Source organism: Psittacula echo (genome assembly GCF_963264785.1).
Source record: "Psittacula echo genome assembly, chromosome: 4".
Classification (NCBI taxonomy): domain Eukaryota; kingdom Metazoa; phylum Chordata; class Aves; order Psittaciformes; family Psittacidae; genus Psittacula; species Psittacula echo.
Window position 1 is genome coordinate 15,512,875 of NC_137738.1, and position 11,757 is coordinate 15,524,631.

At 36.2% G+C, this 11,757-nt stretch overlaps 1 protein-coding gene across 1 annotated transcript in view; it reads left to right on the forward strand.

The window, feature by feature from the left end:
- Window positions 1-11,757, forward strand: part of USH2A (usherin) — a gene marked incomplete at both ends in the record, with an annotated part of 378,822 nt that overhangs the window by 267,216 nt on the left and 99,849 nt on the right. The window contains 4 exons of the mRNA XM_080614877.1: window positions 576-739; window positions 3,172-3,381; window positions 4,757-4,959; window positions 6,707-6,819. Of these exons, the coding sequence (XP_080471003.1) occupies window positions 576-739; window positions 3,172-3,381; window positions 4,757-4,959; window positions 6,707-6,819 (690 nt within the window). The remainder of the gene's footprint in view (window positions 1-575; window positions 740-3,171; window positions 3,382-4,756; window positions 4,960-6,706; window positions 6,820-11,757) is intronic.

Below are 11,757 nucleotides of genomic sequence, written 5' to 3' on the forward strand. Positions count from 1 at the left end.
ATAAAGAAGAAATTATGGAGTGACAGTCACTTGGTTTACTAAATATACATAAAGTATTTAATAACTCTAATAACTATAAACACAGTTCAGAAGAAAATTACTTTATTAAATGAGTTTGCATTCTTAAGGCAGTTTTTTAATGATGTTTAGTTGTGGGAGAGTCCTGGCTGTGTGGTGAATCCCTTTTAAAAATGCAACTGCAAGTTAAAATCGGTGGGTTTCCCAAAAGAGGAAAAAAGCCTCATTTGATTAAATTCTGATCCAAATTTTGGCAGGTTGCCACTGCTGTAATTACATATTGAATTGAGCTATAATCTCTCAGCACCTCAGAAGCTATAGCTAGGAAGAAGTGAAATAATTTGTTTTATTTTTGTTACCATGTTAATCTCACTGAATTATTGCAGAAAAATAGAACCCTTTTGAAGAGTCATCATTGGTGCAGACCATTGCAGCTGAATTTTTCAGACCAGGGTGGGGTAAAAAATAGCAAAAGTTTGGCACAGGGAAAGGTTCACAGCAAATGTTTTCTACATCTCTATTTTTTTCCCCATTTAATTATTGTTTAAATGTCTCAGATACACAACATACGAGTACAAGCTCATAGTGCACAACGAGGTAGGATATACATCAAGTGAAGAAGTGATAGCTACTACATTAGCAGGATTACCAGAGAAAGGAAGTATCCTCATTGCACGTGCTGTTAATCATACTGCCGTAGAAGTGGAATGGTCAAAACCAAGTAAGTGTGCTTAGTATTTATTCCAGTAACTAGATGTTAACATGCCATCACTTATGTTCCTCTTCCTTGCTCTCATAGGAAACACAGTCCTTGTCTTGATTTATAATATACCTAAGTGTCCTTGAAAGGAGAAAGAAGAAATAGGGAAAAAAATGTGCACATTTTGCTATTTCTCAGTCATGTTCGTATTTATTATATGCCATTTCTGCAGAATGAGAACAGTGGGAGTGAAGAAATAGTTAGTGCAAACTCATGAGAAATCTCTAAAGCAGTACACACAATCCTGTTGTCTTTGTGGTGTTTTTCATCTCTTTGTATAAAAATTTATATTCCTTCAGGATGAGAAGATCCCTTTCACTCTCATTTTGCTCTGTTCCTTAAAATGAATTTAGCCAATTACTCTAGTTACTTTGCTAATGCAGCAGCAGGGAAGTTCCTTATGACTTAAGTGCAAATGATTTTATAAGGACTGGATGCTGAATTGCAGCAAATATAGTCTCCTTATTTTATAATTGCATGCCTACAGTAAGCATTCTTATAAAAACTGATTGTAATAGATCTGAAGCAGGTCACTGAAGTTTCATTACCTTAGCAATCTAAACCCCTGAACTTCTAGATGTAGGTAATGAAATCTGGGTTTATTTTCATTCATACCTTAGAAATTTCTTCCATGTATGTTTGTGAATGCAAAGATTAAACACCAAGACAAGGCCATTTATTATTTAAGTACCTTATGTATTGTATTATTTCTCATGTTGCAATAAGCATTGTAATTATTTTCTATACCCATGTTTCATTTTTTTATAAATAGTAGTTTCAAATGGCTTTCTTATTTTCTCTGGGAACTTGGGAGCCCTTAATGTAAGTTGCCTTGCTATCTTTCTTTTTCTGGAAAGCCTACTGAAGTATTTAGGTCTTGTATCTGCACCACTTAAAAATAACATATTCTTGATTAAAAATTTCCATGACAAAATTGTGTATTATTATGTCTGAAAATGCTGAATGCTTTTGGCTTTTATCAATGCTCTTTCCCAGCCAGCTGAATGCTGTTCGGTGGTGCAGTGTATCATCTAAAGCAATATGTATTAATGCTTAAAGGTTTTGTCTTAATTATTTTTTTCATCTTGATGTGTACTGGAAAAGCAGTTGCATTTGATCAGATCCAAACTGTCTGACAAAGTACAGATAAGATAACAGACTACATCTGGGTTGCTAAAATGAAGAAGCAAAAGCTTGACTGCAATCTTTGTTTTTCCACCAGCTCAGACCAGTGAATGTCCTTCCCTGTGTAGCCAGAAAATTATAGTATTTGTAGTATTTTCTCTGGGGGAGCTAGTGCTGGGCAAAACACATTTTAGGAAGGAACATGAGGAGCTGTTTTTTTCTCCTGTAAATATAACTTTTCTGAGTATATTGCAGCTTTACACATAAACAATACTATCATGCTTGTTCTGAAATAACACATATACTGTGTCCAGTTCTAGGCTCCCCAGGACAAGAGAGACATGGAGCTCCTGGAGCAAGTCCAGTGAAGGGCTACTAGAATGATTCTCTTCTATGAGGAAAGGTTGAGGGAGCTGGGTTTGTTCAGCCTAAAGAAGAGAAGGCTTGGGGCAGGGTGGGGGGACAGATCAAAGTATATAAGTATCTGAAGAGAGGATGTCAAGAGGATGAGGCCAGACTCTTCTTGGTCATGCCAGGTGATAAGACAAGAGGCAATGGACATAAACTAGACCACAGGAAATTCCACCTGAACGTGAGGAGGAACTTTACTGTGAGCATGACTGAGCATTAGAATAGGTTGCCCAGAGAGGTTGTGGAGTCTCCTTCTCTGAAGATATTCAAGAGCCATCAGGATACAATCCTGAGCAATGTGCTGTAGGTTGACTCTGCTTGTGCAAGGAGGTTGAACCAGATGACCTCCAGTGGTCTCTTCCAACCTCATCCCTTCTGTGAACATGTGGGTTTTGATTTTGACTATGGCCAAAAGGCCATCCATATGAAGTTAAGTGTAGCTATAATTTAAGGCATAGGCACTTGCCTCTTATTCATGGTTAGAGCAAAATCTCATTTGCTTTCTTCCTTCTATCTGGGTGAAATTATCCTCTCGCAGTGGCAAGCTGCACACCACTGCTGGCAGTGGGTTTCACCTATTAATTTGTTTACGTCACAGATTCCATTGTCATCAAGAGGATTTCTAAGAAAGGAAGCTTTCTCCAGTATTAGCATGTTTTTAATGATTTTGACAAGTTTGAAAGAGCATCGCTTCTTATAAGGGTGAAATTGAAGGCAGTTGATGGAATCTTTGCCTTTTTTTTTAAATAAGGGGGTTTGCATGAAATTTATTTTTTACTTCACAATAAATGTTGCTGTTAACAACCTTGCTGACTGAAGATTTCCCAGTTAATCTCCCAATGTTTTTCCTTTCTTAGCACTACAAGATTTGCAAGGAGATGTTGCATATTACACCCTCTTCTTGAATTCTACTGATGATGGAAGATCTCTAAAGATCCAGGCTGATGTAAATTTTATAGTCATAGGTGATTTGCAGCCCAACACGGAGTATGAGATATATTTTGAAGTTTTTAATGGAGCCCACAGCATCAACAGTGACGTTGTGCATGTGACTACCTCAGATGGAGGTTGGTTAGCCATGATTATGGCTTGGCTTAAAATCTGAGAATGAAATTGATTGATTTTTTTTAGGGTTGAGGTCAGTCATCCTTCCATTATAAAATTTCCAGTGTAAAAGAAATAAAGGCTAAAATGCTTAAGTGCTGGTTGTCGTCATGTGGTAGATCAATAAACGGTCCCACTGAGACAGAAGCAAAAGCTCTAATAGCAGATATTAACCCAGTTTTTTCTCATCTTCTCCCACATATTCCTATCTGTGTGCACTAAGTTTGGAATTGAGTTCATATCAATAAATGGTGGAACTTAGAAACAATTAATGGGAGTTTTAAAAGATTTGCTCTGTGAAGCGATGTGCTTTTGACATGACAGTCATACACAGGGCCTTTCCTGAGTCACCAGAAACTCTAGGTGTAAGTTCAGCCTCTAAGAAAATACTTTATGAGTCATTTCTATGCCAGTGGGCAAATGTGGGGTGGGGGGAGGTTAAGGATAAAATAAAAATTAAAAAAATGTGCATCAGAAGTGTGTTTAGAATGTTCTTTCTAGTCTTTTTGCTTTATAAAGTCTCATTATAAACATTATAATATCATTACCTCAGAAGCAGGTGTTCCAGGTCATTAGCAAAGCACTTTAAGTGAGAATTCCATTTCCTTTCTGATGTCAAAGGTCAGCACCTTTTGTTTATAAAATAGAATTGATCGTAATGGCAATTTTTCAAGTTGTTCATATGATAAAAATAGGATTTTGCATGGTTCATTCTGACATGCTTAGATAACTATGTAATTTAACGCTAAGGGAGGTGTTGTGTGGGGTATTTTTTTAAGTAAGTTTTAGACTTCATCATTACCTATAGTAATCAACATTCAACACCATTTACATAATGACAGTATTGCATATTGCTTCATATTGCTTCAGCTGTAAGGCTGATAATGTCATGCTCCACCAGGCATAAAGTATTTTAGTCTTAGGTTATTCTTTAAAAGCAAAATTATTCCTTTTTTTTTTTTCTTTCCTCTATTTTTTCTTTTCTTTTTTTTTTTTTTACTCTTTTTTTAAGAATTGTGGTTGGGGCAGACATAAAAAATAATATTTGTATGTTGGAAGTGCAGATGGGTGAATAATTTATCATCATATCTCACTGGTCACATATTGCTGATTGACACTATGCTGCTGTATAAAGCATTTTGCAATCAGCTCTCATGGTTTCTAACTGAGAGTATAATAAGTCAATTTATAGAAGACTACAGACTGTGATAACTTCATCAGAGGCAAGCATATAAGCAGTGAACCCTTTGCTAAACCTAACTACTAATCTGCATTTGGTTAAACAAGTGCTTTTGGAGAGACAGCTGGAGTTTATTCAGTTTCTTCTTTTATTTCTAGAGCCTGAGGGCATGTTCCCTCCAGAGGTTGTCATCATCAACAGTACAGCTGTACATGTCATCTGGACATCACCTTCAAACCCAAATGGTGTGGTCACAGAGTACTCTATATATGTGAACAATAAGCAGTACAAGACTGGAATGAATAAGCCGGGCTCCCTCCTTTTAGCAGATTTGTCTCCATTCACTGTATATGATATACAGGTTAGAATATCTTTTCTGAGTTACGTAATATACTTCAGGTTTACATAAAATATATATTCCCAAGAAGAATACTGTTTCATGAATTTCTTTACATAGATGGGCATATATTTGCACTGATGTTTGTGTGCCTATACATACAAGGCATAAATGTGTTTTCAGCATATTTTAGGTGTGTGTACACATTTCATAATACAAATTTCCATTATCTTTTTCAAACCATGAAAACTCCATTTACTTCCCCTAAATGCTCTGTGCTACATTAGCAAAGCTCCAACATATATTACAAAAGAGGCAAAGATTCTACTCCTACTCATTAAAAGAAAATTGCAATTGTTTTAGAAACATCAGGCATGCATAATATATCAGCACAGAGAAATAATGATGTTGCATTTGTCATCCTTTTATCATTTATTTTCTCCTTATCCTTCTAAGGAGGAAGCACAGCTGATCTCTGAAATCACAGTAGTACTTTTTATGCTGTTAAAAAGTACAGTAGTTTTCCTTTGCTTTTACCTTTTTCTATCTTTTTCTCTCTATTCATATATCTAACAAAAGGCAAAATACTCTGTGCAGAATAATAGAAAAAAAAATCTTTCTATCCCTAAGTTATATTAACATATTCAAGAAATGCAGTTTGACACTTAATTGTAAATATTCCTATTTCATTCAGGTTTCGTTTGCATTATATATGAGAAAGACTTAGTAGTACCATGCATACTTCATTCTGAAACCGTGCATCCCATTACCACATAAATAAGCATCAGAGACAGGCACACCATAACAGATTTCTGTGTTCCAGCCCCTCTGAAACAGCAAACCTCCATCCATGAATACACATATGACTTGCTGAATGCCACTTGGAAACACATTCGTCTTTTCTCAATAACAATGCAAATTCAATGTGCTGCCTCACTTATAGACCCTCTATATCAATTTACCATGGCCACCTTCTGTTGCTTGAGATGTTAATTATTCTTCTCTTCTGCTTTCCAAGTCTTTATACTGGACTTATATTTGCATCAGTGTAATGGGTAAAACCAAAATAAACTGGGGTTTGGGTTTATTTTCTTTTGATTCTTCTTCTTGTTCTATAAGCTATGTTACTTTCAGTGCATATGTGTCTCACTGGTAATCTCACTGCATTATCTTTCATACTTTGTGCTCTATTATTTTAGATAACTTATCTGTTAACAATACAATGTTACCACCCTTCACTAGCTATTTCACTTTGTCTGTGTTTGGTTTAATCCTGAGAATTGAAGGAATAAGGTTTTACTTCTCTGGCATTTTTAATAACAAAGTGTATGATTCCTATTTGCATTTTGCACTTTTAATTTTCCAGAATAGACATGAAGGAATAGAAAATATGGAAAAGTTATTCTTATTTTTATGTCAGAATATACGGTAGGCATAATAAACTTACTCAAGGCCCCAAATCAAAGTAACTTTTTTCCTATTATGTACCAGATTCTACATATACATGCAGAAAAACAAATTCACTGCAATTGTTGGTGATAATAAACACCAGCAATTGGTGCCAGAGGGCTGCATGTACCCTTGTTTTGAAAATGGTATGAGAAAGTGTGATACAGTGCAGTATACTGCAGAGCTGCAGTGTTTTTCTGGCTGTATGGAATCTGTCAAATGGAAAAGAATAAAGTTGTGGGTGAAGAGAGAAGTCTAAACTGTAGCAGAGCTAAATAATTTCTGCAGCTGAGTATGTAAAACTCATGTTCTTCTTCATCAGATTGAAGTCTGCACAATGTATGCCTGTGTGAGGAGTAATGGGACCCAGATTACAACTGTGGAAGATGAGCCAAAGCAGCTGTCAGCACCCATTATTCACGTAATTGGCTCAAGGTACTATGCTATAGGTGGTTTTCATATGTCAGAGGAATTTGTAGCTGGAATAGGGACCAGAATTTCAGGTTGTCTTCTCTCAACTGAGTAAGGTGCATAAAAGAATTATGAATACACTTTGCAAAAAAATCTGTCATAGTTGTTATTTTTGATTTTAGAGTTCTTGGCCAAAAGAATAATGGAAGAAATCTCACCCTTGGTTGATTGTACATACCCATTTGGGTGTCACTGTGCTGTGATAATAAATAAAGCATAAGTGGCAGTAGTTAAGAGAAGTGCAGGAGAATGAAAATTATCACATTTTGCTGTCAGTTAAGAAGAGGAAGATTAATGCTCAGGGAGCAATGCAATGCTGATAACGGAAACTTAGAATAATTGTGGGTAAAAAATGTCACCTATCACAACAGTAAGAATTAGTAAACTATCTTAAAAGTCATGCATATCTATGTCTCCTTGAACCACTGTTTGCAATCTGCCTATTCACAACATCTGCAGGCACTGGCAAACTTATAAATTGTAGAGAGAGGTTCAGATTTGCAGTCCTTAGAAGCAGCCAAATAGTAACATATACAGTGATTCTTTGGGAGTTAATATCTTCCAAATGCAGGCTAAAACTAAGCTCTGTAATGCACTTTTCAGAACTATACCAACAATAAAACAGTTTGCCTCCTGTGTTTATGGCATTGTTCATGTGATTTTATTACACTTCTGGTAGAGTATGCACATTAGCAGTGTTTCTTTTCTAGAAAAGATTTTTTTTGTTTTTAAAATGAAATAACAAAAATCTAACATCTGAGACTTCAGAAATGGCCAGCAGAATGGACTTGCTTCTTCAGTCTCTTAAGGACTTTGGTTTGCTGTTCATTATGACTAAATTTAGCTTGAATTCAGCATTTGTCTCTGTATAAGGATGAAATTAAGATTGCTATTTTTCTGTCACACATACAGATATAGTCAAAGCTTGTTTGATTTATAAGAACTCAGTTCAGGATCTCATATTTTGCCCTTGGCTTTAATTTCTGTGTGCCTTTGTCTGTATTGTCTCTACTGCAAATACTTATGCGTGTTTCTGCTATTATATATAGACTAAATATGTCAGAACCCATGAATGCAAAAGGATCAAAAATGCTTTCCTACTTTATAATCTGCTCAGCCAGAAACAGACTCTGTTTCTACACTGCCTTTCCCTACATGTCATATTATCATCAGCTGTTCTTATATCCCAAAAGAATACTAACTACTGATCGATTGCCAGGACATGTCTGGCCATGGCCTACATGTGCCCTGGGTAGTTCATTTATTTGCCACGGTGGATTTGCTAGAGTGGAATTTAATCAATAGCTAATTCATTAATTCTGCTCCTCGAGTATGTAGGGATTGTGCAGTATAAAAATGACTGGCTGGCTTCAGCTTAGATTGAAATATGCCAGACACTACAGCTGACAGTTTCAGCAGGTGCTGGGCTGAATATGAATTTTGTTTATTTATCCTCCATATAAAAAAAAGCTGGGGGAAAAAACAGTTTGTGTAGACAAGAGAACATTTTAACACGTATCTGTCATCAGACATAGAAAACAGGCATTTCTAGAGTATAGGCTCATGAGATTCCTAAGATATAATACAGACTGTGCAGTTTGTCTTTAATTGGAATCATGGTGGGTTTTCCCTCCTCTGAATCAGTTTGGGGGGCTGTATTATTGATGAGAATGTTATAAGATAATGTCTTTGTAGCATTCACAAATAATTGTTTTAAACTTTGCCTCAAGGTGCTGCAAGACAGAAATTATAATTTCATTCACCGGTTTAAAAGTCTTTCTAATAGCAGCTCCATCCACACTGTTCAATGAAGGTTATACCACCAGAGCCATTATAAATACCTTACTTTTCCACCTCTTACAGTTAATAACTCAGCTTCAGGCTGAAACTTGGCACAAAAGGTCGCAGCCCTGGAATGGTTATTTTATAATGCCAAACTTCAAAGAGAAAACAGTATGGGACCCAATCCTGAAGTCCTAAGTCAGGTTCTGGTTTGTTACGTTTCTTGTCTGGATTTTGAGTTTTTTTGTGGGAGGTGGACAAGTTGCATTGGCCATGTTTGGGTAGAAACAAACCCTATTGAAATTAAATATGCTTTGGGGTCTTTTCTTCTTTTTTTAGTTAGAACACCATAGTTTGTCTTTATGTAGAAATATCATATTTTATTACACAGTTCGGAAAGGTCTCTGAGTACTTCATGTATGTGGATGCTAACTTACAGTTTGGGTAGTGGATTCAATTCTCATGGTATGTTGGAAAATAGTTTGTCATTCTTTCTCTTTTTGCTTGTAATACAGCATGCCCAGGGTTTTTTCTAATGACAATATTTAGTAGCAGCTTTGTTCCTTTCAGAAAAGTGAAGCACAATGCAGATGAACCCTGCAGCAGTTCTGTTCAGAGCTTAATTAAAAGTTTGATGGCTCCAAAAAAAAGCCATAAACTAGGGAAAATCCTTCATAGCGTCATGCAGAAAAAGTGGGTTCTTTATGCAGTTTGAGGGGAACCAAGAACCCTGGACAGGGTGTAACAGAAAATGCAAAGAAGCTCAAGCCATGGGAGAAAAGCTAAGTGAATTCTTTGGTTTGATGCTCAGTATCATAGGGCTTAAGAAGTTTTCTGTATGAGCTGGAGGAATTATTTCAAATTATCATGTTAGTGAGAAAGATTTTAGAACAAATGGACAAAACATATAGCAGTAAATTGTTGGGATGATGATATTTGCTCAGGAGTTCTAAAGGAGCTCAAATATAAAAGTGTCAAACTACTGTGCTGTGTACAATACCCTTTAAACTGGTCTTGGTAATGGAAGGAAACAATGTAGTATAGTTTCTCCAAGGGGGTCTGGGGAACTAAAGACATGTAAGTCTGATTTTTCATACTGGTAAAATGGGCAGAAGGTAAAAAAGCTATAAGAGTAAGGGATTCATAGGTATGTGAATGAGCATGAAATGCTGAGGAATATTGTTCTGGAGCCTAGTCTAACTGACCTATAACAAACTCACATATGCTTAGTTTCACAGAACTTTCCCTAAAGTGTTCAAGACAGTGTTCCCGTGGAGGACAACCCAGTTGCTTTCCCTGCTTTAGTAATGGGATAAACAAAGCATACAAAGATTTCTCTAGGACATTTGTAGCAACAGCAGAACTGTAATGCAATTTATCAGACTTTCTGCAGTGTGTCATACCACCTCTCTAATTATGTTAGCACTGCAGTCCATGATACTCTTGTAGTAGTTAACTCTTGTGCAGTAATGCTGAAGCAGTTGCTCAGTATATGCATTGTCTCCTGATGAGGAAAGTATTTTATCTGCTGGTCATTAATAGCAGCAGTGTTCCCTATCTTAAGAGTGTCAGGTGAATGTTGTGATTTTTCTGTGATATTTTTTAATTCCAGCTCATGAAAGTAAAGTCATTGAATCTTGGATTTGCTGTGTCTCTAAGAATTTAGCACTTTCATGTGATAAGACTAACAACGTTCATTCTCAAGACCCAGAATTGAGGCCTTGTTTTATTTTAATCTTCATAATTAAACCTTGGCTACTGTGTTGAGGAAAAAAATAACGAAGAGTTCTTTTCATGATTCATGGACAGTTGAAGCTGGTGATACTTGAAGCAGGCAAAACCCAGAGTTTTATTTCCAAAGTCTGGTTTGCCAAAATGTATCTGATGTTACAAAACTCTGAAATACTGATATTTTTCATGGATAAAAAAAAATCTACCTGTAAACGTTGGAATGAATTATTGTTGCATGCTTGAGCCATAGGATTTCAGTTCACTCTGTTGCAACAGAAGCAGATACACCTTTGTGGTTCCATTTTAAATTTGTCTTTATCTCCTGGAAGTGATGCATTGCCTCATGGACCTTTTAGTATGAAGCAGTTTTTTTGTGGTTCAGCTCCCTTTTCTGGGGAGCCCTACTTCATTATTTTCACCACATTGACAGCAGTCACTCAGCATTTGCACTATCAGAAGTTACATACACTTGAAGTGAAGTTCTCTCTGGGCAGGAAAGGATTATACTCCACACTTCAGGTTTTCTATGCTCATCTATGCCTAGAGTTTTTAAGTCTACATCTGTAGTTCAGGCTGTGGGCACTTCCCAGTATAAATACAGTTTGCCATGGGTGGGAAACATCAGAAGGTGTAGACATAACTGAAACATTCATAAGATTGTGAAGGAGTTTGCTTACCTGTGGGTTGTTACTGAAAGGTGATGCTGAGTTTTACCCTTCTGGTGGCACTGGTCAGTGAACTCTCATGCCATGTAGTTTTCTTGTGCAGCTATAGCATTGCACAATGCTAGGCAGTGTCCACCCCAAATATGTGTCTATAAATTGAATAATAATAAAGTGATTGCTTGTTAAAAAGAAAAAAATACATGCTGAGTGCTGCAGAAAAGGCAAAATATTCAAATCATTGCATCAAAACATAAGCCTAATTTGAAATTATCTTAGAGAGAAATATGACTTGCAAAACTGCAAAAACTAGCACTACTTTGCAAATATATCCTTGAGGATCTGAATGAAACTTGCAAAAAACAAATAATTAAAAAATATGACTGGGAATGCTTTCTTTGCTCCTGTGATTTATACTGTGTAAAGACCAGGAGAGAGTTACAATGGCATTTTTTAAGGTTGAAGTAGTACCTTTCTTTTCCTTTTCTTTTTATATTTTTTTGTGAAGGTTGTATAATGTATTTTCCTGCTTTTATATTTTAAGTTAGGTCCTAGCACATTTTTTAGATGTATAGATATGTGTATGTGTGTGAATTTGTGTTCATGAGCATGTGGTAGAGTATGTGGTGAATACAAAATAGCCGTGCACAGAATAGGGAATTAAATCTGTGGTTCAGATGAAGACCTTGGAATGAAAACGGTGACTCTACAAGTCACCTATGAAGTT